This window comes from Tamandua tetradactyla, chromosome 7, assembly GCF_023851605.1.
Source record: "Tamandua tetradactyla isolate mTamTet1 chromosome 7, mTamTet1.pri, whole genome shotgun sequence".
Taxonomy (NCBI): domain Eukaryota; kingdom Metazoa; phylum Chordata; class Mammalia; order Pilosa; family Myrmecophagidae; genus Tamandua; species Tamandua tetradactyla.
The window spans coordinates 49077500-49101149 of NC_135333.1; the positions used below are offsets into that span (position 1 = coordinate 49077500).

The 23650-nt window shown below is 38.2% G+C and overlaps 1 protein-coding gene across 9 annotated transcripts in view; it reads right to left on the minus strand.

Annotated features, from left to right (window-relative positions):
• Window positions 1-23650, minus strand: part of PRPF18 (pre-mRNA processing factor 18) — a 78207-nt gene that overhangs the window by 25594 nt on the left and 28963 nt on the right. For all 9 annotated transcript variants that reach the window (XM_077169379.1, XM_077169382.1, XM_077169380.1 and 6 more), the window contains 5 exons: window positions 21348-21494; window positions 19542-19610; window positions 16394-16534; window positions 16206-16277; window positions 14856-15011 (listed from right to left, as the gene is read on the minus strand). In XM_077169379.1, the coding sequence (XP_077025494.1) occupies window positions 14856-15011; window positions 16206-16277; window positions 16394-16534; window positions 19542-19610; window positions 21348-21494 (585 nt within the window). The remainder of the gene's footprint in view (window positions 1-14855; window positions 15012-16205; window positions 16278-16393; window positions 16535-19541; window positions 19611-21347; window positions 21495-23650) is intronic.

The window sequence follows — 23650 nt, forward strand, 5'->3', positions numbered from 1 at the left end:
ATATGGAAAGAATTATATACCATGCTCAAGTGGGGTTTATACCAGGAATGCAAGGATGGTGCAACACAAGAAAATCAATTAATGTAATACCACACATTAACGAAGTTAAAGGGAAAAATCATATGATCATTTCAATTGATGCTGAAAAAAGTATTTGACAAAATTGAACATCCTTTTCTGATATAAACACTTCAAAAAGTAGGAATCAAAAGTAATTTCCTCAACATGATTAAAGGCATATGAAAAACCCATCACCAGCATCCTACTTCATGGTGAGAGGCTGAAAGCTTTCCTCCTAAGATCAGGAAAGAGGAAAGGATGCCTTCTGTCACGACTAATATTAAACACCGTATTAGAAGTTCTAGCGACACCAATCAGGCAGGAAAAGGAAATAAAAGCCATCCAAATTGGAAAAGAAAAAGTAAAACTTTCATTATTTGCAGATGACATGATACTAGAAAATCCTGTGAAATCTACAACAAAGTTACTTGAGCTAATAAACAAATTCAGCAAGGTGACTGAATTTGCACAAATCACAAAATTAATGTGCAAAAAGCAGTAGTGTTTATATACACAAGCAATGACCTAACCAAGGAGTCAATTAAGGTAAAAATTCAATTGAAATAGCAACTAAAAGAATCAAGAATCTAGGAATGAACTTAACTAGTAACTTGACTTGTACACAGGGAACTACATAACACTGTAAAAAAAAATGAAAGGAAGAAGCTGATGTCAGGCTTCCGCCGCCATCCAGCCCTCCTCTCCCTCTTTCTCCGCCGGCAGCGCTCCCGCCGCCATCCAGTCCTCCTCTCCCTCTTTCTCCGCCGGCAGAGCTCCCGCCGCCACCCAGCCCTTCTCTTTCCCCTTCTGCTCCGGCGGTGCTCCCGCCGCCATGTTATCCTTCCCTTTCTCCTCCTGCTCTGGTGGCTCTCCAACCGCCACCGTGCCTTCTTCCGCCTTCACTGGGTCCTCCGCCACCGTCCTCGACAGCCTTGCCACCCTCACTTCTCCTCCTCCAGAACAGCTATTAGGAGAGTAGAAACGATACAGAACAGCCCCCGGAGCGAAGTCAGAGATCAAAAAGACAGCATACCCCATTCTGGAACGGCTGACTGTCTGGGAGAACCAGCTCCGGTGAGATCGTCGAGGGGCGCGGGCTTTCCCGGGCGGGACAGCAAGCGGCCGGAGTCCCTCCCTTCCTCCTTTCTAGGCCAGCTGGCAGAATTGGGCAGGCGGTCCCCTCAAGCTGCGGCGGCTGGCACCACCACCACGCGAGGCACCCCGGACCAACTGAGAGAATTGGATCGGAAATCCCCAGATCGCGCAGAACAGTGACCGGGGGGGGGGTCCCTTCCAAACACGTGACTCCGCGGTCTGGCTGAGAACAGTGCACTCTCCCGGGCCGGGGCGGCTGGCGCCCTCCCGCCACGCTTGGCGCCCCGGGCCGACTAGGAAATTTGGTCGGGTGCTCTCCCGGGCTGTGGCGGCCGGCGACCCTCCCCGCGTTCGGACCCCCGGGCCAGCTGGCACTTTTCCAAGCTGCTTCGGCTGGCAAACCTCCCCCACGGCGAGAGTTTTCTAAAGTTAAAGGACCCACAGCACCTTTTACTGGTGGAACCCGCAGACAAACGTGGGCCACGAGCGCCACCTACTGGGCAGGATAAGAAAAAAAGAACCCATGATTTCACAGAAAAATCTTTCAACCTGTTGGGTCCAACACCCAGGGAAATCTGACTAAATGCCCAGACGCCAGCAGAAAATAATGGATCACGCTCAGAAAATTGAAAATATGGCCCAGTCAAAGGAACAAACCAATAGTTCAAATGAGATACAGGAGCTGAAACAACTAATGCTGAATATGCGAACAGAAATGGAAAACCTCTTCAAAAACGAAATCGATAAATTGAGAGAAGACATGAAGAAGACATGGGCAGAATAAAAAGAAGAAATAGAAAAACAGAAAAAACAAATCACAGAGCTTATGGAAGTGAAGGATAAAGTAGAAAAGATGGAAAAAACAATGGATACCTACAATGATAGATTTAAAGAAACAGAAGATAGAATTAGTGATTTGGAGGATGGAACATCTGAATTCCAAAAGGAAACAGAAACTATACGGAAAAACATGGAAAAATTTGAACAAGGTATCAGGGAACTCAAGGACAATATGAAGCGCACAAATATACATGTTGTGGGTGTCCCAGAAGGAGAAGAGAAGGGAAAAGGAGGAGAAAAACTAATGGAAGAAATTTTCACTGAAAATTTCCCAACTCTTATGAAAGACCTAAAATTACAGATCCAAGAAGTGCAGCGCACCCCAAAGAGAATAGACCCAAATAGGCATTCTCCAAGACACTTACTAGTTAGAATGTCAGAGGTCAAAGAGAAAGAGAGGATCTTGAAAGCAGCAAGAGAAAAACAATCCATCACATACAAGGGAAACCCAATAAGACTATGTGTAGATTTCTCAGCAGAAACCATGGAGGCTAGAAGACAGTGGGATGATATATTTAAATTACTAAAAGAGAAAAACTGCCAACCAAGACTCCTATATCCAGCAAAATTGTCCTTCAAAAATGAGGGAGAAATTAAAACATTCTCAGACAAAAAGTCACTGAGAGAATTTGTGACCAAGAGACCAGCTCTGCAAGAAATACTAAAGGGAGCACTAGAGTCAGATACGAAAAGACAGAAGAGAGAGGTATGGAGAAGAGTGTAGAAAGAAGGAAAGTCAGATATGATATATATAATACAAAAGGCAAAGTGGTAGAGGAAAATATTATCCAAACAGTAATAACACTAAATGTTAATGGACTGAATTCCCCAATCAAAACACATAGATTGGCAGAATGGATTAAAAAACAGGATCCTTCTATATGCTGTCTACAGGAAACACATCTTAGACCCAAAGATAAACATAGGTTGAAAGTGAAAGGTTGGGAAAAGATATTTCATGCAAATAACAACCAGAAAAGAGCAGGAGTGGCTATACTAATATCCAACAAATTAGACTTCAAATGTAAAACAGTTAAAAGAGACAAAGAAGGACACTATCTACTAATAAAAGGAACAATTAAGCAAGAAGACATAACAGTCATAAATATTTACGCACCGAACCAGAATGCCCCAAAATACATGAGGAATACACTGCAAACACTGAAAAGGGAAATAGACACATATACCATAATAGTTGAAGACTTCAATTCACCACTGTCATCAATGGACAGAACATCTAGACAGAGGATCAGTAAAGAAATAGAGAATCTGAATATTACTATAAATGAGCTAGACTTAACAGACATTTATAGGACATTACATCCCACAACAGCAGGATACACCTTTTTCTCAAGTGCTCATGGATCATTCTCAAAGATAGACCATATGCTGGGTCACAAAGCAAGTCTTAACAAATTTAAAAAGATTGAAATCATACACAACACTTTCTCGGATCATAAAGGAATGAAGTTGGAAATCAATAATAGGCGGAGTGCCAGAAAATTCACAAACATGTGGAGGCTCAACAACACACTCTTAAACAACAAGTGGGTCAAAGAAGAAATTGCAAGAGAAATTAGTAAATACCTCGAGGCGAATGAAAATGAAAACACAACATATCAAAACTTATGGGACGCAGCAAAGGCAGTGCTAAGAGGGAAATTTATTGCCCTAAATGCCTATATCAGAAAAGAAGAAAAGGCAAAAATGCGGGAATTAACTGTCCACTTGGAAGAACTGGAGAAAGAACAGCAAACTAATCCCAAAGCAAGCAAAAGGAAAGAAATAACAAAGATTAGAGCAGAAATAAATGAAATTGAGAACATGAAAACAATAGAGAAAATCAATAAGACCAGAAGTTGGCTCTATGAGAAAATCAATAAGATTGATGGGCCCTTAGCAAGATTGACAAAAAGAAGAAGAGAGAGGATGCAAATAAATAAGATCAGAAATGGAAGAGGAGACATAACCACTGACCTCACAGAAATAAAGGAGGTAATAACAGGATACTATGAACAACTTTACGCTAATAAATGCAACAATTTAGATGAAATGGACAGGTTCCTGGAAAGACATGAACAACCAACTTTGACTCAAGAAGAAATAGATGACCTCAACAAACCAATCACAAGTAAAGAAATTGAATCAGTCATTCAAAAGCTTCCTAAAAAGAAAAATCCAGGACCAGACAGCTTCACATGTGAATTCTACCAAACATTCCAGAAAGAATTAGTACCAACTCTCCTCAAACTCTTCAAAAAAATTGAAGGGGAGGGAAAGCTACCTAATTCATTCTATGAAGCCAACATCACCCTCATACCAAAACCAGGCAAAGATATTACAAAAAAAGAAAACTACAGACCAATCTCTCTAATGAATATAGATGCAAAAATCCTCAATAAAATTCTAGCAAATCGTATCCAACAACACATTAAAAGAATTACACATCATGACCAAGTAGGATTCATCCCAGGTATGCAAGGATGGTTCAACATAAGAAAATCAATTAATGTAATACACCATATCAACAAATCAAAGCAGAAAAATCACATGATCATCTCAATTGAATCAGAGAAGGCATTTAACAACATTCAACATCCTTTCCTGTTGAAAACACTTCAAAAGATAGGAATACAAGGGAACTTCCTTAAAATGATAGAGGGAATATATGAAAAACCCACAGCTAATATCATCCTCAATGGGGAAAAATTGAAAACTTTCCCCCTAAGATCAGGAACAAGACAAGGATGTCCACTATCACCACTATTATTCAACATTGTGTTGGAGGTTCTAGCCAGAGCAATTAGACAAGAAAAAGAAATACAAGGCATCAAAATTGGAAAGGAAGAAGTAAAACTATCACTGTTTGCAGATGATATGATACTATACGTCGAAAACCCGGAAAAATCCACAACAAAACTACTAGAGCTAATAAATGAGTACAGCAAAGTAGCAGGTTACAAGATCAACATTCAAAAATCTGTAGCATTTCTATACACTAGTAATGAACAAGCTGAGGGGGAAATCAAGAAACGAATCCCATTTACAATTGCAACTAAAAGAATAAAATACCTAGGAATAAATTTAACTAAAGAGACAAAAAACCTATATAAAGAAAACTACAAAAAACTGCTAAAAGAAATCACAGAAGACCTAAATAGATGGAAGGGCATACTGTGTTCATGGATTGGAAGACTAAATATAGTTAAGATATCAATCCTACCTAAATTGATCTACAGATTCAATGCAATACCAATCAAAATCCCAACAACTTATTTTTCAGAAATAGAAAAAACAATAAGCAAATTTATCTGGAAGGGCAGGGTGCCCCGAATTGCTAAAAACATCTTGAGGAAAAAAAACGAAGCTGGAAGTCTTGCGCTGCCTGACTTTAAGGCATATTATGAAGCCACAGTGGTCAAAACAGCATGGTATTGGCATAAAGATAGATATATCGACCAATGGAATCGAATAGAGTGCTCAGATATAGACCCTCTCATCTATGGACATTCGATCTTCGATAAGGCAGTCAAGTCAACTCACCTGGGACAGAACAGTCTCTTCAATAAATGGTGCCTAGAGAACTGGATATCCATATGCAAAAGAATGAAAGAAGACCCATATCTCACACCTTATACAAAAGTTAACTGAAAATGGATCAAAGATCTAAACATTAACATAAAACAGTTAGAGGAAAATGTAGGGAGATATCTTATGAAACTTACAATCGGAGGCGTTTTTATGGACTTTAAACCTAAAGCAAGAGCACTGAAGAAGGAAATAAATAAATGGGAGCTCCTCAAAATTAAACACTTTTGTGCATCAAAGAACTTCATCAAGAAAGTAGAAAGACAGCCTACACAATGGGAGATAATATTTGGAAATGACATATCAGATAAAGGTCTAGTATTCAGAATTTATATAGAGATTGCTCAACTCAACAACAAAAAGACAGCCAACCCAATTACAAAATGGGAAAAAGACTTGAACAGACACCTATCAGAAGAGGAAATACAAATGGCCAAAAGGCACATGAAGAGATGCTCAATGTCCCTGGCCATTAGAGAAATGCAAATCAAAACCACAATGAGATATCATCTCACACCCACCAGAATGGCCATTATCAACACAACAGAAAATGACAAGTGCTGGAGAGGATGCGGAGAAAGAGGCACACTTATCCACTGTTGGTGGGAATGTCAAATGGTGCAACCACTGTGGAAGGCAGTTTGGCGGTTCCTCAAAAAGCTGAATATAGAATTGCCATACGACCCAGCAATACCATTGCTGGGTATCTACTCAAAGGACTTAAGGGCAAAGACACAAACGGACATTTGCACACCAATGTTTATAGCAGTGTTATTTACAATTGCAAAGAGATGGAAACAGCCAAAATGTCCATCAATAGAAGAATGGCTGAACAAACTGTGGTATATACATACGATGGAATATTATGCAGCTTTAAGACAGGATAAACTTATGAAGCATGTAATAACATGGATGGACCTAGAGAACATTATGCTGAGTGAGTCCAGCCAAAAACTAAAGGACAAATACTGTACGGTCCCACTGATGTGAACGGACATTCGAGAATAAACTTGGAATATGTCATTGGTAACAGAGTCCAGCAGGAGTTAGAAACAAGGTAAGATAATGGGTAATTGGAGCTGAAGGGATACAGACTGTGCAACAGGACTAGATACAAAAACTCAAAAATGGACAGCACAATAATACCTAATTGTAAAGTAATCATGTTAAAACACTGAATGAAGCTGCATCTGAGCTATAGGGTTTTTTGTTTGTTTGTTTGTTTTTTACTATTATTATTTCTTTTATTTCTTTTCTCTATATTAACATTCTATATCTTTTTCTGTTGTGTTGCTAGTTCTTCTAAACCGATGCAAATGTACTAAGAAACGATGATCATGCATCTATGTGATGATGTTAAGAGTTACTGATTGCATATGTAGAATGGTATGATTTCTAAATGTTGGGTTAATTTCTTTTTCTCCGTTAATTAATAAAAAAAAATGAAAGGAGATCTAAATAGGTGGAAAGACATACAATGTTCATGGACAGGAAGGTAAAATGTGGTTGAGAGGTCAATTCTATCCAAATTGATCTACAGATTCAATGTAGTACCAATCAACATTCCGTCACCCTATTTTGAAGACTTGAAAAAGCTAGTTCTCAAATTCACCTGGAAGGGAAAGAGACCCTGAATAGCTAAAAGCATTCTAGAAAAAGAAGAATGAAGTGAGAGGATCAACATGCCCCGATTTTAGAACTTACTAATAAGCCACAGTGTTCAAAAACAGCATGGCACTGGCACAAAGAAGTTTCGACCAATGGAATAGAATTCAGAGTGCAGAAACAGACCACCAAATCTACAGTAAACTGATCTTTGACAAGACCCTCAAATACAGTGAACTGTGACAAAACAGTCTTTTCAAAAAATGGACATGGGAGAACTGGATATCAATAGCCAGAAGACTGAAAGAGGACCCTTACCTTATACCCCATATAAAAATTAACTCAAATTGGATCAAACACCTAACCATAAGAACCAGTACCATAAAGCTCCTGGAAAAAAATGTAGGGAAGCATTTTCAAAACCTTAAGTAATAGGAGGTAGCTTCCTAAACTTTACACCCAAAGGATAAGCAACAAAAGAAAAAATAATAAATGGGGACTCCTCAAATTCAAATGCTTCCTGTCACTGGATCTGGACACCTAAACAGTCCAAGAGTGAAACATGTCAGATTCAGAGGATCTTTCTAAAAATGTTCCTGTCCCATCCCATCAGGAGGTATGCCATGCCAGGTAGTCTGTCCATGAGGCTAGTGATACTTTTAACCACCCAATCGAGGTGTTGACTGCCAGATCTTGGCATTGTGAAGAATTACTACTCCAGGCCAAATTCGGAGAACCAAGCAACCCCTGTGACTACCTCTGCTTTACTGATAAACTCTTAAGCTGGAAAAACTCAGAAGTGATTGATGCTCCAAGACACAGCTGACTCATGTAAGCACCAAAGGAATCCAACAAAGGAAACAAACTATGTTTACTGAAAAACAACTAGAAGATTTGAAAATCTTGTTCAATAAGAACCCATACCCACATTCATATTTTAAAACTTCAACTTTTGTATGAGACTAAAATAAAAAATGCTTATTTGGTACAAAATTAAATTTTGACTAGTGTATTTCCTAATATAACTTGTATGGACAGGTTAACTGAACACCATAAGTACATGGAACCTTGAGTACGGCATGAGAGTTTGTAGGTTTGTCTTTTGTCTCTTCATCTCTACAAGTATGATGCCCCGATAAATCCCAGAGTGATATGAACAGTGAATAAAGAAGTATTTACAAAGTCCCCTTGGGGGAATGGCAAGAAAGGGAGAAAATTCAACTTCCCCAAGTGGAGAATTTTTTATATTCTCGCAAGCAGTAGGGACAACCAAATCAACAGGCCGAGCCATCAGTCTTGGGGTTTGTTTATGTGAAACTTATCCTCGCAAAGGACAGGCTAAGCCTACTTAAAATTAGGCTTAAGAGTCACCCCAGAGAACCTCTTTTATTGCTCAGATGTGGCCTCTCTCAGCCAACATGGCAAGCAAACTCACTGCCCTCCCCCTCTCTACTGGGACATGACTCCCAAGGGTATAAACCTTCCTGGCAATGTGGGACAGAAATTCTAGGGTGAGCCTGGACTCAGCATTAAGAGATTAAGAAAATCTTCTCAACCAAAAGGGAGAAGAGAGAAATGAGACAAAATAAAGTGCCAGTGGCTGAGAGATTTCAAACAGAGTCAAGAGATTATCCTACAGGTTATTCTTACAAATTATATAGATATCTCCATTTTAGTTGAAGGCGTATTAGAGAGGCCAAAGGGAAGTGCCTGAAATGTAGAACTGTGGTCTAGTAGCCATGTTTCTTGAAGATGACTGCATACTGATATAGCTTTTGCAATGTGACTGTGTGATTGTGAAAACCTTGTGTCTGATGCTCCTTTTATCTACAGTATGGACAGATTACTAAAAAATATGGATTAAAAATAAATATATAATGAGGGATCAAATATTAAAATAAATTGAGTAGACTGAAATATTAGTGATCAATGAAAGAGAGTGGTAAGGGGTATAGAAAAAAATAGGGGGGACAAAGGTTAAAATATATTAGCTAGATGGGAATACTAGTGGTCAATCAGAGGGAGGGGTTAAGCGGTATGGTATGTATGAATTTTTTCTTTTTATTTCTTTCTCTGAAGTGATGCAAATGTCCTAAGAAATGATCATGGTGATGAATATACAACTATGTGATGATATTGTGAGCCAATGATTATACACCAAGTATGCAATGTTCATATGTTAAGAATGTTCATGTTTGTATGTTGTTTTGTTTTGTCAATTAAAAAAAAAAAGAAGAAGAACCTGTACCCAAACGCTGATCTTTTGAGAAAGAAATGACCTTTAAAATGGGTATACATCCAACAGAACTGTAGGTTTGGTTCAAGAACAATAGAACAAAATTCAAGAAAGAAAAATTAAAGCATAATCAGCAAAACAAGAAGCTCAACAAAAGCAATTACCTGAAGGAGTCAAGATCAGTCCTTGGGAGAGAAATATGGACACACCACAAAGATCCCCTAAGAGTGTTTGTCCTGTCTCCTCAGTTTATACAAATAAGTCAGTACCCTGATTACAACTTAGTATATGTCCCAACTTTAGAGTTCACACAGACCACTTTGTTGGCCACTGCCAAGACCCTAACATATACTGCTCCATCCCATTTTGGAATCCCAAGTTTAGATTCTAATTCTTTTGTCTCTTCATCTCTACAAGGAACATAAATGGCGTTTTATGTTCTCTCCATTGCAACTTTTCTGTAAATGTTAACTGATCCCCAAGAAGAAAATTCATCTTTGGGTTCTGCTTTCAGGATACTCAATCTAGGACATAGCCACTAAAATATAATTTAAAAAAATTACATACCACATGATATTCAGGCTGTTCGGACTTGAATCATGTCCCCTACAAGAGCTTTTCAAGCCATCTGTGAATAGGATCTATTCTATGAGATAAGGCCAAATTATATCAGGCTGGCCTTATTGTCTGGAATCCTTATAAGCAAAGGAAATTTGGACATGAAAGTAGAAGCCACAGGAGACGACTAAAGACAGATCACCATATGACAGAGCTTCGCAAGCCTCCATCAGAAAACCGGACTTCTGGGGAAGTACAGCCCCACCAGTACCTTGATTTCACACTTCTAGCCTCCAGAACTGTAAGGCAAATAAATTCCTGTTTGTTTAAGCCAACCAGCCTGCAGAATTTGTCATAGCAATCCTGGCAAACTAAAACACACAAGGGCCAAGTTTGTACAGAATGTTTTAGTCATAACTGCATATATTAGAAAAAACAAATGCTGATAATTTTTTTAAAAATGCTTTTGTGCCTCAAACAATTTTGTCAAAAAGGTGAAGAGGCAGCCAACTCAATGGGAGAAAATATTTGGAGATCACACATCAGAAAAAAGGTTTAATATTCTGAATATATAAAGGAATCATACAACTCAACAACACAAGAACAAGTAACCCAATTATAAAGTGGGCTAAATATATGAATAGACATTTTTCTGAAGAGCAAATCCAGATGGCTAAAAAGCACATGAAGACATGCTCATTCTCATTAGCTATAAAGGAAATGCAGATCAAGACCACAATGAGCTACCACCTCACATCTATAAGAATGGCTGCTATTTAACAGACAGGAAACTACAAATGTTTTACAGGATGTGGAGAAACTGGGACACTTACGCACTGCTGGTGAGAATGAATAATGGTATACGCCAGTATGGAAGATAGTCTGGGGTTCCTCAAAAAACTAAATATCAAGTTAACCTTTGACCTGGCAATACCACTACTTGGTATATACCGAGAAGAACTGAAAGCAGTGACACAGACATTGGCACACCAATGTTCACAGCAGCACTATTCACAATCGCCAAAAGATGGAAACAATTGAAGTGCCCATCAACAGACGAATGGATTAACAAAATGTGGTGTATCCCTATGATGGAATATCATGCAGCAGTAAGATGAAATGACATCCTAAAACCACATGACAAGAATACATGATGCTGAGTGAAATAAGCCAGATACAAAAGAACAGATACTATATGATCCCACTTTCATGAACATGGTAAAAGTAAAATGAGAGGCTTATAAGACAGAATTTAGGGGACAAAGAGATACACAGAAGCTTAACATGGGTGAATAGTTTGCTAATGAGGTTGAACTCAATTGTAAGGGAATAGACAGAAGTAAAGGCAGTTCACTAGTGGGTCTATAACTAATAGTAATGTATTGAAGGTGAACATGATTCAAAAGGGTTGTATAGACTCATGTGTCCCATCAATTAACACTATAAATATAAATAAGTTCTTGCATGAACTACTGGAAAGCTATGAATCTTGTACAAAGACTGCATAATTTCGGGGTATAGGGGGAAAATGTTATTGTATCCTTTGGGCTATGTTTACCAGGAAAACATCAACAGTATCACAGCAGTACCAGGGGTACATAATGGGGGGAGGGACAAAAGTTAGGGAGAGGTTTGGATTTTCTATTTGATCAGGGTGTGTTTATTGGCTATCATTTTCTTGGGAACAATAAAACTATCTAAAATTAAGAGTGTTGATGGATTGTTGACTCTGGGCATTATACACGAAATCCAATAGATACTGGTGGCTGAAAGATGCACTGACTAAGAAGTGGACTGGCAAACAACGGTGTAAACGTATGATCAAACACGGTGCTGCTAAAAAAGGAACAAAGCTGTGAGGCATGTAACAATGTGAATATACCTGTGGGACATTTGGTGAGGCATAAGCCAGAAACAAAAGAGCAAATATTGCATAATCTCATTTAGAAAACATTTATAAGAAAACAGGGACCTAGATTGCAAGCCCATGCAGCAGTCACATTTATTCCGGAGTGGTAATTGTTATTTCTGGATTTTGGGGGACTGTTTTATATTTATATAACCTGGTATTTATATATAAGAATGAAGTCAATCAAATGGGGATTAAGGTAATTCAGGATACAGGGGTAAGGAAGACATTGCCTATATTTTAGAATTACACCTACTCTCTGAGACCAAAGGAAGAAAGTTTCATTATGTCCAGAACCTAGGTATTCTGTAGCACATAATCTAACTCAACTTGTCTGGATAGATCATTTAAACAATCCAAACACAGGGAGCCCAGAATAAGAATGAGAGCCTTTAATCCTATATAGTTTAATGTAATGCCTGCATACATATCAGAGTATATTAAGCAGATAATCAAAAAGTATTGCAAAGTCACTTGAGGGATGGGAGAAAACATATGGAACTATCGAACTTTACCACAGGGGAAACACCGGATATTGTGTCAAATATTAGGGACACCAAAATCAATAGGCCAACCCCTTGACCTTGTGAACCTTATTTATGTAGCAGAGAAACTTAGCCTACCTACAGGTATGCCTAAGAGTCACCTCCAGAGGATCTATTTTGTTCCTCAGATGTGGCCTTCCTCTCTCTAAGTGAAACCTATTGCCCTCCCTGCTATGTGGGACATGACATCCAGGGATGAAAGTCTCCTAGTGGTGTGGGATATGACACTCAGGGATGAGCCTGGCCCTGGCACCATGGGACCAACAACTCCATCCTGACCAAAAGGGGGGAAAAGAAGTGTAACAAATAAGGTATCAGCGGCTAAGAAAGTTCAAACAGAGTCAAGAGGCTCCACTGGAGGTCACTCTTATGTATGCTTCAGTTGGACATTGCTATCTATCATAGCTTGCCAAACAACAACCAAAACCATTCCTGTCAACCCTAAAGAATACCTAAGGCATTATATAACATTCTACAAACGTTCCATGCACTAGGGTAACTCTCCAAAGCCTACAACCTCCAGATGGGTCCCTGGAACAGATTAAGCTCTAAAACCTAGAGGGCCCAGTCTCTCCAGAACATCAGCTAGTTTCATTTCCCTACCCCATATTGCTGACAGACTCTTCCAACATGAAAAAGTAAGAATGCGAATAGACCAAATACCCCTAAAGAGTGGGAGACAGATCAAAGGTGATGGCGGAGTTATACAGAGAAGGATAGGTTTAAGAAATGAGTATGAGTACCTTATACCTGTGTTATACCTCGGAACAGCAAGAAATAAAAACCTACAATTGTGGAATTGTAACACATACCAAACTCTGAAATCTGTTCCACAACTAATTGTTCTGATGTACTTTGAAATTTATTGCTTTTTTGTATACATATTATCTTTCACACACACACACACAAAAGTCGATTGTGATGATAAATGCACAGCTATATGATGATACTGTGAACCACTGATGATACACTTTGGATGACTACATGGTATGTGAATATATAATATATATCAATAAAATATAAAAAAAACACTTTATGATCTCACCTCATTGTGAGGTACGTACTATCAACGTCTGTTATTCTTTTCCTTTTTTTTTTTAACTTTTTTTTTTTTTTACATGGGCAGGCACCGGGAACCGAATCCGGCTCCTCCGGCATGGCAGGCAAGCATTCTTGCCTGCTGAGCCACCGTGGCCCTCGTCTATTATTCTTGATGAGGATCCTGAAGCCTAGAAAAATTCAGATCACAAAGCTAATACTTTTTTGGGGATATGTTTAAACTGAGTCAATACGGCTCCATAATCCAAGATTTTGATACCTCCATCAATCCCCCGTCATTTTATGTTCATGGCAGAGCCTAACATATTCTGTCAATTTATCTTTTATAAGTGCACACGTTAAATATGCAAACATTGATTAATCCAACAGCTATCTATTGAACCCCATTCATTCTAAGATCCTGCCTTACCCCTGATTTGCTATAGGGAGTATGCTGGAGTCCTATGGCTTACAGAAGACACAGATCTCTCTCTCCCCTCAATTTCAGGGGATCTTTTAGCTTTTAATTTTAATAAAATTTTCATTTATTAAAAAAAGCTAATATCTGTGTTTAAAGCATAAAGTATTACATACAAACTAATGCTCAGCCTTGGAACTGAAAAACAAAAAGATCATTCATGAGTATGGCAATGATTGTTCACTGGAACAAAATCTGGACACACTTTATGCATATTAGGTGAACTTTAAATTTCAAGTAAAGTTCTAGAGTATCATCTTTGAGCTTTAAAATTAATGTAGAGCAAAAGTCATTGTGTGGGCACAATCAGGTTTACGACCTCTTGGCGAAAATTTAGATTAATAGCTGATAGTTGTCCCACTAAGAAGAAAATTTTAACACAACAACAGTATAAGCAAGGTTATATGAGGTATGTACAACTTTAAGAAAGTAAACTATAAACGCTTTAGATCTATTCAGGTAACTAGGAAAGGACCGTTATGTGCTACTTAAAAATTATTACATTAATTAAAACCAAATTTTTACTATCTACAACTTTTTACATCTACCATGAAAATAACAGAATTTATTTACAAAATACTCTAAACTTGTCATTCTTCAGTAAATGTCCAAATTCTTTGATGAGATCAGGTTTTACTTGCTTATATAGATAAAAAAATATATAATCTATATGTTAAAAAAGTAAACTGCAGTATTTGAATTCAATGCTAAGGTAATTCAAGCACAGTACTTCACCCTATCTGACATCACATACGAATCTTCAAAGACTTCTAGTTTGTTCTGTTAAGGTGACTTAAATAAAAGTGCTTTTAAAAAGTGGATTTCAATCCTCTCATGCTATTCCATTACAATTTCACAGAATACTAACCACCAGAGCAATTTATCTCCCGCCAAACTGCTTACCTGAATATACTTTCGCTGTGTTTCATCATTTAAGACATGTGCAACATGTTTGGAAAAAATCTTCTCCCTACCAGTTCTGGCATGGATACCAACCATGGTGACACCAATGGGCCAAGGGGCATTTCCAATGGCCATCTGAAGATAAGCATCGTTAGCCTAAAAATAAAGTTTAAAATGTGGATGAGTGACTGCCCTGCCTAGGACCACATAGATTCACAGAAAAACAGAAACCAAAGCTAAGTTCATGAGTGAACAGACAAGTGTCCCTTTCTTGCTTTTGTGCAATGGAGACCAAGACGTTTCAGATGTGGAATGCCCAGGTAGGTCATTTGATGCTCTGACAGAAACCCTAATTTGATTCTCCTTTTGACCCAGTCTTCTTGATCAAGGTTTCACAATCCTGACTGAAACTCTCCCATGGTCTGCATGCAGGACAGGTCACAGGAAGTAATGGGCACCCCATGTGCTGAAACTATGCCCAGGGTCCTTCGCAGATATGTCAACAGTAAGTAAACGCTAGCTCTCCAGCTAAATAGCTGCAGGTTGAGATAGTCTCCTTTGGCTCTCCTAAACCTCCCAAGAACCTTAAAATAAAAGCTACACAAAGTGAAGACCACAGAAAACAAATGGCTCTTTTAAACCAAGCCTTACTGTCCCCTGATACCTCACTGCACCTTTCTGAAATCTGCCCCAGGAGCTCTTGGACACTGGAAGCTGCAGTTCTCTCCCTCTACCACCACCTCCCACAATCCATTCAGAAAGTCACGGAGCAACAGGAAAAGTCTTCCCTTGCAAGGGAAGTTGCAGCACTGACCCAGGAGAGGTGGATTCTGGCAGCCTTACTTGGAACATTTTCCCACAGAAACGATTACAGAGGGTGGTTAAATTCCATTGTATCATCAGTAGAATAGCTCAAATGGCTCAACCATATCATGGATTAAATGGGCTTTTATAGCTGGCCTGTGGCCTGGGAAACAAATCTAGATAGCAGCGTTTTCCTACAGGAAGGTTCTGAGCCATAGTCAACAACTTACAAATTCTGAAATTCAATGCCATTCATAAACGAACAATGCCTGTACATAACTCATGTTCTAAAGTACTTTTAAATCTATCTTACAAAAGACTAAAACATATAGTTGTGATCTAAAAGTCTGTTTGAATTCCATGCTTAACAATAGAGCAGCTAATAGAATAGAAAATAAAAACTTTTTTTACTACCAGCTCATTTCACATTTATTCTTAAATCCAACATGTAAAATCCCCCATCACAAATGGACGTTTGTATTATATGCATAATCCAGATATGTTTGTAACCACAATTTAAATGCACACAGCACAGTAATAATGTACCTTCACATATTCTCTCTGCAACATGAATTTAATAATATCTGTTATGGATTCCTTAATATCAGCAGGAAGATTCTGGAAAAGAAAAAAATAACTCATTTTGTAAACTACCGTACTCCATATTTATTCTGAATCTATACGTTCCATTTTAAAAAGCCAGTTAACAGAAAACCTTTTGGGAGAAGCCTCACCCTTTTGCGTAACTTTCTGAAAAGTGGTCGGAGGTAGGACTCAGTCTGCTTCTGGGTAGCACTGTTCAGTTTACCCTGCACGCTTCGTTTCACATAATCTTCTCTTGCATTCAACTCTTTAGCCCAAACGCCAAGAAGAAACTGTTGAAAGAATAGATAAATTTAGACTACAATGCCACCTAGTGGTTCAATAAGTTAAAAAGTTTCCTCACATATAGAGAAGTAACTAACATCCTGAAAGTTGATTTCTTGACTGATTAAAATATCATTAAATAAGATTTAACTAATGAATTATTTCTGCTTTCTCAGGTATGTTTTGATGTAGTACCTTCAGCAAGTTACAAACTTGATCACAAACTTCCATATTCTCTACATATTCCTAGGTCAAGATAATCCAATCCCTTCTTCCCCTAAAAGAACTAGCAAATTTCAGAGCTAACAATTAGATAAAAATAAATTTTGGTTGTATTTCTCTTACATAAAATTCAGCCGACCTAGATTTATCATCCAGATAGTTCTGTATTGTGACATTTACTAACACCCCATTTCCCAAACCCCTCCTCCCACTGCTCTGTAGAGCTGTTGTAGCATCTGAGCTTTCTCTTACTTATGCAATAGTGACCACAAGTCAACTAAAAATTCTCACTAAGGCACCTGACTAAAAGAAGGAAAAAATGAAGGAGACTCAAATAAACTCTAATCCATCCTGCCCATCTCACCCATCCCCCAGGAAACTAGTCCAGGCCCGTTGAGTTTAACTGCATGAAACGCCCCCTTTCTGGGGAGAGGTACGCAAAAAGGCCAAGGAGGCCATGCCCCTCCACTGGCATTACCTGTGGATGTCCTGTACAGGATAACCAGCCCAGAGGAAAACTCTATTTCATACTAGTTTCTATACCCTAATTTGTTCCAGGTCAAAATCTTCAACTGACTCAGAATCTCAATGACTAAAACAAATAAGAGTCTTGCTTGCATTTAAATCTCTTGGCCTATAAACCTTTGATCTTGAGGCTTATTCTTGTGAAACTATGTAGGTAGCAGAGAAGCTTAGCCTACCTATAGGTATGCCTAAGAGCTACTTCTGAAGGACCTCTTTTGTTGCTCAGATGTGGTCTCAATCTCTCTAAGCCCAACTGTAAAAGTGAAATCACTGCCCTCCCCACTAAGTGGGACATGACATCCAGAGGTGAAAGTCTCCATGGTGACATGGGAGATGACTTCCAGGAATGAGTCCAGCCCTGGCAACATGGGGTCAACAATTCCATCCCGATCAAAAGGGGGAAAAGAAATGTAACTAAAAAAGTACCAGTGGCTGAGAGAGTTCAAATAGAGTCAAGAGGATACTCTGGAGGTCACTCTTACAGAAGACATTGCAGCCCATCATAACTTGCCAAAACCAACTAAAACTACTCCAGTCAAGCCTAAAGAACACCTAGGGCAATATATAGGATTCTACAAAGGTTCCATGTACTAGGGTAACTTTCCAGAAATCTATAACCTCTAGATGGGTCCCCTGGACCAGGTAAGTCCTGAAACCCAGAGAGACCCGACTCTCCGGAACATCAGCTAGTTCCATCTCCCTACCCCATATTACTGACAGCCCCTTCTAACATGAAAAAGTTAGAATGGCCATAGGCCAAATACCCCTAAAAAGTGGGACAGAAATATCAAAGGTGATGGTGGAGTTACACAGGCAAGGTACAGTTTAACAAATGAATATCATTGCTGAATCATTAAATTGACATTTCTTTTAGTCTCTAGTATCTTAGAGCAGCTAGAAGTAAAAACCTAAAACTGTAAAGTTGTAACATATACCAAACTCTAAAATCTGTTCTACAACTAACTGTTGTACTGTGCTTTGAAATTTATTGCTTTTTTGTACATGTTATTTTTCAAGAAAAAAAGTTGATTGTGATGATAAAATATTTATTCCTTCTAGCCTTCTATATTCTAGAGCAGCTAGAAGGAAAAGTAACCCATGACAAACTCTGGGATCTGTCCTGTAACTACTTGTTTAAGAGCCCTTTAAAAACTATTGCTTTTTCTTTCATTGCTTTGTATATATGTTATATTATATAACAAAAAAAGAATTTAAAAAAAAATCTCTTGGCCTAAATGCAAATATCAGTTTGTGAAAAATGCTGAATGAATCTGAGATTTGCCCATACTGCCCAGACCACTAAAGTGAAGAAATGCTGAGAAAAGAGATGGAATAAGTCACTTATAGTAAGAGCAGGCAGTAATCCGCAGGCCATAGAAAATGAACAGTCTCTGAAAGGTTATTATGCTTCCTTTTGTCACTGCCAGTATCTTTCCATCTCACTCATCAATCTCTCATAAAAGCTTCTGGAACCCTTCCCTCTAGTGGTGGTTTGGGGCTGTATGTACCCCAGAAAAACATATTCTTAAACTTAACCATTCTTGTGGGTGTGAAACCATTGTAAAGAGGACAATGAATGAAGGTGCCTGAGTTAAGATGTGGCACATCTCATTCAGGCTGGGTCTTAATCTTATTACTGGAATTCTTTACAAGCAGAATGAAAATCAGATATTGAAGGATAAAACCATAGAGGGAGTAGCGAGAAGCTGGCATCAAAGGAACCTGGAAGAGAACTGAGAGGCCAAAAAAAGCGATATGACAAGCTAAAGACCAAGGATCACCAGCAGCCAGCCCTAGAACACCACAGTCTTCAGGGAGAATCACCTTGATGATTTAGACTTTTCCTAACCTCAAAACCATGAACAAATAAAATAAAGTTTCCATTATTTAAGCCAAATCATTGCATGATATTTGCTTGAGCAGGCAAGGAAACTAAACTACCTCCTTCCTAGAAAAACAAAAAACAAAAAACAGGCACTCCCCAAACCTCTTACTCATTTTTCTGTTGTGCGTCTTTCCTCCGAGTTTACAGTAATAGAGAAGTTTCAAAGTGAAGGGCCATGGAGAAAGGAAGCACACACCTTCCTTAATTAGCATATGGGAGTACACAGCAATATCATAAACCTGTGAGAAATACATGGCGTGCACATTCAAGCACTGTTTACTGAGCATTTCCCTTTCCAGACCTTAACGCTTTAAGATTCAAAAATATAAGGACCATTTTTACCCAACCAAAATGTCATCCATTCCTAGCCAAAGGATACATACCTTAAGGAATTTCGTAATGATGTCCATGTCTTTATGATCATCACCTTTTCCTAAAGATTCTCCCAGGGCCTGAAGAAAAAGAAATGTTTCTGTTCATTAGTAAAGAGCAACATAAACATGTTAGCAACACAAGTTGAAACTTTTTGCTATACATACTACTTGATTTTTATTTAAAAGCCTGAAAGAATTTCTAGATAATTTTTTAAAAATCCCACGGATTTGTCATTTATACTTAAAAATCATGTTATATTTTATTAATCAAAAGACGAAAGAAGAGAGATTGGGGGGAGGGTGTGAATGCTAACATATGGCATTTCTTTGGGGAGACAAAAACATTCTAAAATTAGATTATGATGATGGGCGCACCACCCTATAAGAACTTGGGCGGGCCGCGGTGGCTCAGCGGGCAAGAGTGCTTGCCTGCCGTGCCGGAGGACCCCGGTTCGATTCCCGGCCCCAGCCCATGTAAAAAAACAAACAAACAAACAAAATATAATAAAACAAGAAAATGTTTAAAAATGTTTCCCTTTCTTCCTCCCTTCCTTCCTTCCATCCTTCCTTCCTTCTCTGTCTTTCCTTCCTTTAAAAAAAAAAAAAAAAAAAAGAACTAAAAATTACTGAACTGGGCGGGCCTCGGTGGCTCAGCAGGTAAGAATGCTTGCCTGCCAAGCCCGAGGACCCGGGTTCGATTCCAGGTGCCTGTCCATGTCAAAAAAAATAAAAAATAAAAAATGTTAAAAACTATTGAACTGTACACTTTCTATGGATGAATTGTATGATCTGATACCATAATATCTAAAAATAAAAAAAGACAATCTCAAAGAAGACTATCTCAGAAAAAGAAAAAAAATGCCCACAATTGGCTGACAACTCCAATTATTTCAGTCAAATTTAGGGTCCATAAAATAGGCTGAGGGGTAGGAAAAACAATTATAATAACATTGTCCTCAACTACAGTCTCACTCAGAGAAAATACAAAGTGTGAGACAGCCAGAAATTAAAGAAATAAAAAAATAACTTATGCTTTAATAAGCATTAAGAACTTTAAATGAAGCCATTTTTTTCTCATGCTAAATATATGTGTGATACAACATTACTTTTTAACTAAGATGACATATGTCACTCCACAGTCATCACACTGGCAAAAATCAGAAAGTAAGATATGGCAAGTGTTAACAGGGATGCAGGTAAGGTGTGGACTGCACAACCATTCTGGAGAGCTACCTGGCCATACTCAGACCAACTAAATATACACAAATCTAGCAATCCTACTTTTTAGTCCACATGCAGGTTTCTCATCACAACGTTGTTTTTGGTAGCAGGGAGCTGGGAGCAATCCAGTTGCCCATGATCACAAGGGAAACAATGTAAAATGTACATATCACAGTACATGGAGTACTACAGAGCAGAGAAAAGCAAAGGGCTACAGGCACATAAGGTATAGGGATGGATGTTAGAAACACAGTGCTTAGTGGAAAAAAGAAAGCAAAAACAAGGAAGACAACTGTATAGCACATTATCATTTATGTAAATTAAAAATACATGCACGCAAAACACTACAGGCTTTACAGAAACACCAACAAACAAAAGGATGTACATCAAACATACTACAATGATTCCCTTGGAAGGCAGGAAGCAGGGAATGAGTGGAAAATGAGGAAAAAGGAGCATAAATAAATAAAAGCATGAAACAAAAGTGCGTTTGCAATAGCAAAAGATGATAGTGCGCTCTGGACAAAACACTGACTAAATCACTGCTCCAGATAAAAGGTGAATGGGGATATGGAAGGTAGGTATAGAGATTACCTCCAACTCTTCAATAGTGGTGTTTTCTTCGTGAACCTTCAAATCATTCTGTGTGTCCTCCTCTCCAGGTTCTTGACCACCCACTATTTCATTGAGGTATTGCTGATCTATCTTATCCAGAGCTGCTTTCAGATCGTTCCTCAATCCCTAAGAAAGTTGAAAAAGTAAGTAAACCTCACAGACCTCACTCTATTTTGCCTCTGTTATTTCATTAATAAATATAATTTCTTTTTTTCTCTACAAGGAATTAAGAGCTTAGCAAAACATCTAATGACCAAATAAAAATTTCAATTGATTTTAAGGCTATCATCACTGTTCATCCAAGTAACGTTTATGAACACATTTACACTTAAAAGAATGCATTGCAATGACTAGTCTGATGGTCAGAAAAATAAACAGATGTTAGTCACAAATCCAAATAAGAACTTCATAAATGCGGTAATTTTCTAATGAAACCTAATGTAGATGACCAGGTCTCCATTAGAGTCCCAATCCTTTTCCCAGTTCACTTAATATCTAGCCTAATTTCAACTATTCTGAACACCCCAAACATTCAGAAATGTCCATGGAATAAAACTGGTTGCCTTACCTATATCCCAGCTCTCAATTATGTTTCTAACAAACCAGCAAATTTCAAATTCCATGCATATTTGCTTCATAATTATTTGATAAAAACTGGAAGCTCCTATTTCCTAAAGATGAAAAAGAGTGGTCTTGAGACTTTAAAAGCCATGGAGCTATGACAGGGAGACAGCTGTGGTATAGTGGTTAAGAACGAAAGCCATCTGGGTTCAAATGCTTGCCACTTACTAGCAAAAAGTTGGGTTCAAAAAGTTGCCACTGGGACAACTTACTTAACCGCTATGTGCCTCAGCTGCCTCACCTATGAAATGGGAATAATAATACTATTTACTACATAGGGTTGTCATGAGGATTACATTTTAATTTTGTAATACTTACCACTTGCTGGAATTTTTCCAAGAGAGAAAGAATTAACTCATGTAAGTGAGTTAACCACATATAGTCCATTGTGAACAACCATTAGTACACAATAAGTATTCAACAAATGTTAACTCTTATTAGTATTATTATATTGGAAGTATCTGATTCTATCCTTTGAGAAATGCAGAACAGAAATATTCAATTCATAATACTTTTAATTTACCAAACATTTACTGAGTCTCTGTTGTGTAAAAATATAATTTCAGATATTCCCAAAGGTTATCTCATCCCAGTGAGCTGGGTTTCATGGCCTCTATTTTACAAACAAAGATTCAAAGCTAAAAGAATAGAAAAAGATTAAAAGATTTATCAAAGGTCACAAAATTAATAATAAGCAAATCCAGGAATGGAATCTAAACCTCTTGTTCCCAAGACCTATGCTCTTTCCTCAAAACCTCATTATGCAAGGCCCTATACTAGACCTACGAAAACAAAACAGTCCTTGGCTACCAGAAAGAGACATACATGCATATAACTCTACACTAGAAATATATAGTTAAGTACACTAACAGAAGGTTATTACAGGAGTGCAGAGAAGGAAGCAATTAATTCCAACTGGAAACAAGAAAAGGTTCACAAAGAGATGTAATCTTTGAGTTGTGTCTGATCTAGGTACAAGATTTCAACTGAGGCACATGAGAAATACAAAGCAGACAAAGAAAAATTATCGTTACACACACTGAGGATAGAAGGGCTCATGCAACTGTTAGGGTCATGTGGCTGGAAGGGCAATGCTGAGAAATGAAGGAAGGAAGGAAGGATGGTGTGGTGAAAAAAATATGAAAGTATGGGAGCCATGTTGAGCACTCTATAGAATAGGAAATTGCTACAAATTCTGAACAGAACAGTAATACAGTCATGGTGTTTTAGAAGGCTTGAATAAGAAGAGATATGAGGCAGGAAGTAAATAAGTAGGCCAGTGTAACAGTCAAGTGTAAATGGAAGCAGTGGTAGCAGAGCAGAAATGTAAATGAGGACAGACTATGAGAGGGATTACAGAAACAGAATCAATAAAACCTGATAACAAACGAGGGGAAGGGGAAGAGATAAGAAAGAAAAAGGAACCACATTCTAAGTTTCTCGATTCAATGCATAATGATCATAAAGTAGAACACAGGAGAAAGCTGTGTTTAGGCGAACTATAAGACAGTATGCGCTATAATAAGATAAAACCAAACACAGTATGTAGAGAAGTTCAGCAAATAGCTGGAAATGCAACACAGAGTTTGAGCTGGCTCTGTGTAAACTGTGGACTGTAGTATTAGCAGTGATGCATGACTTCAAGGATAGATCATAAAAAG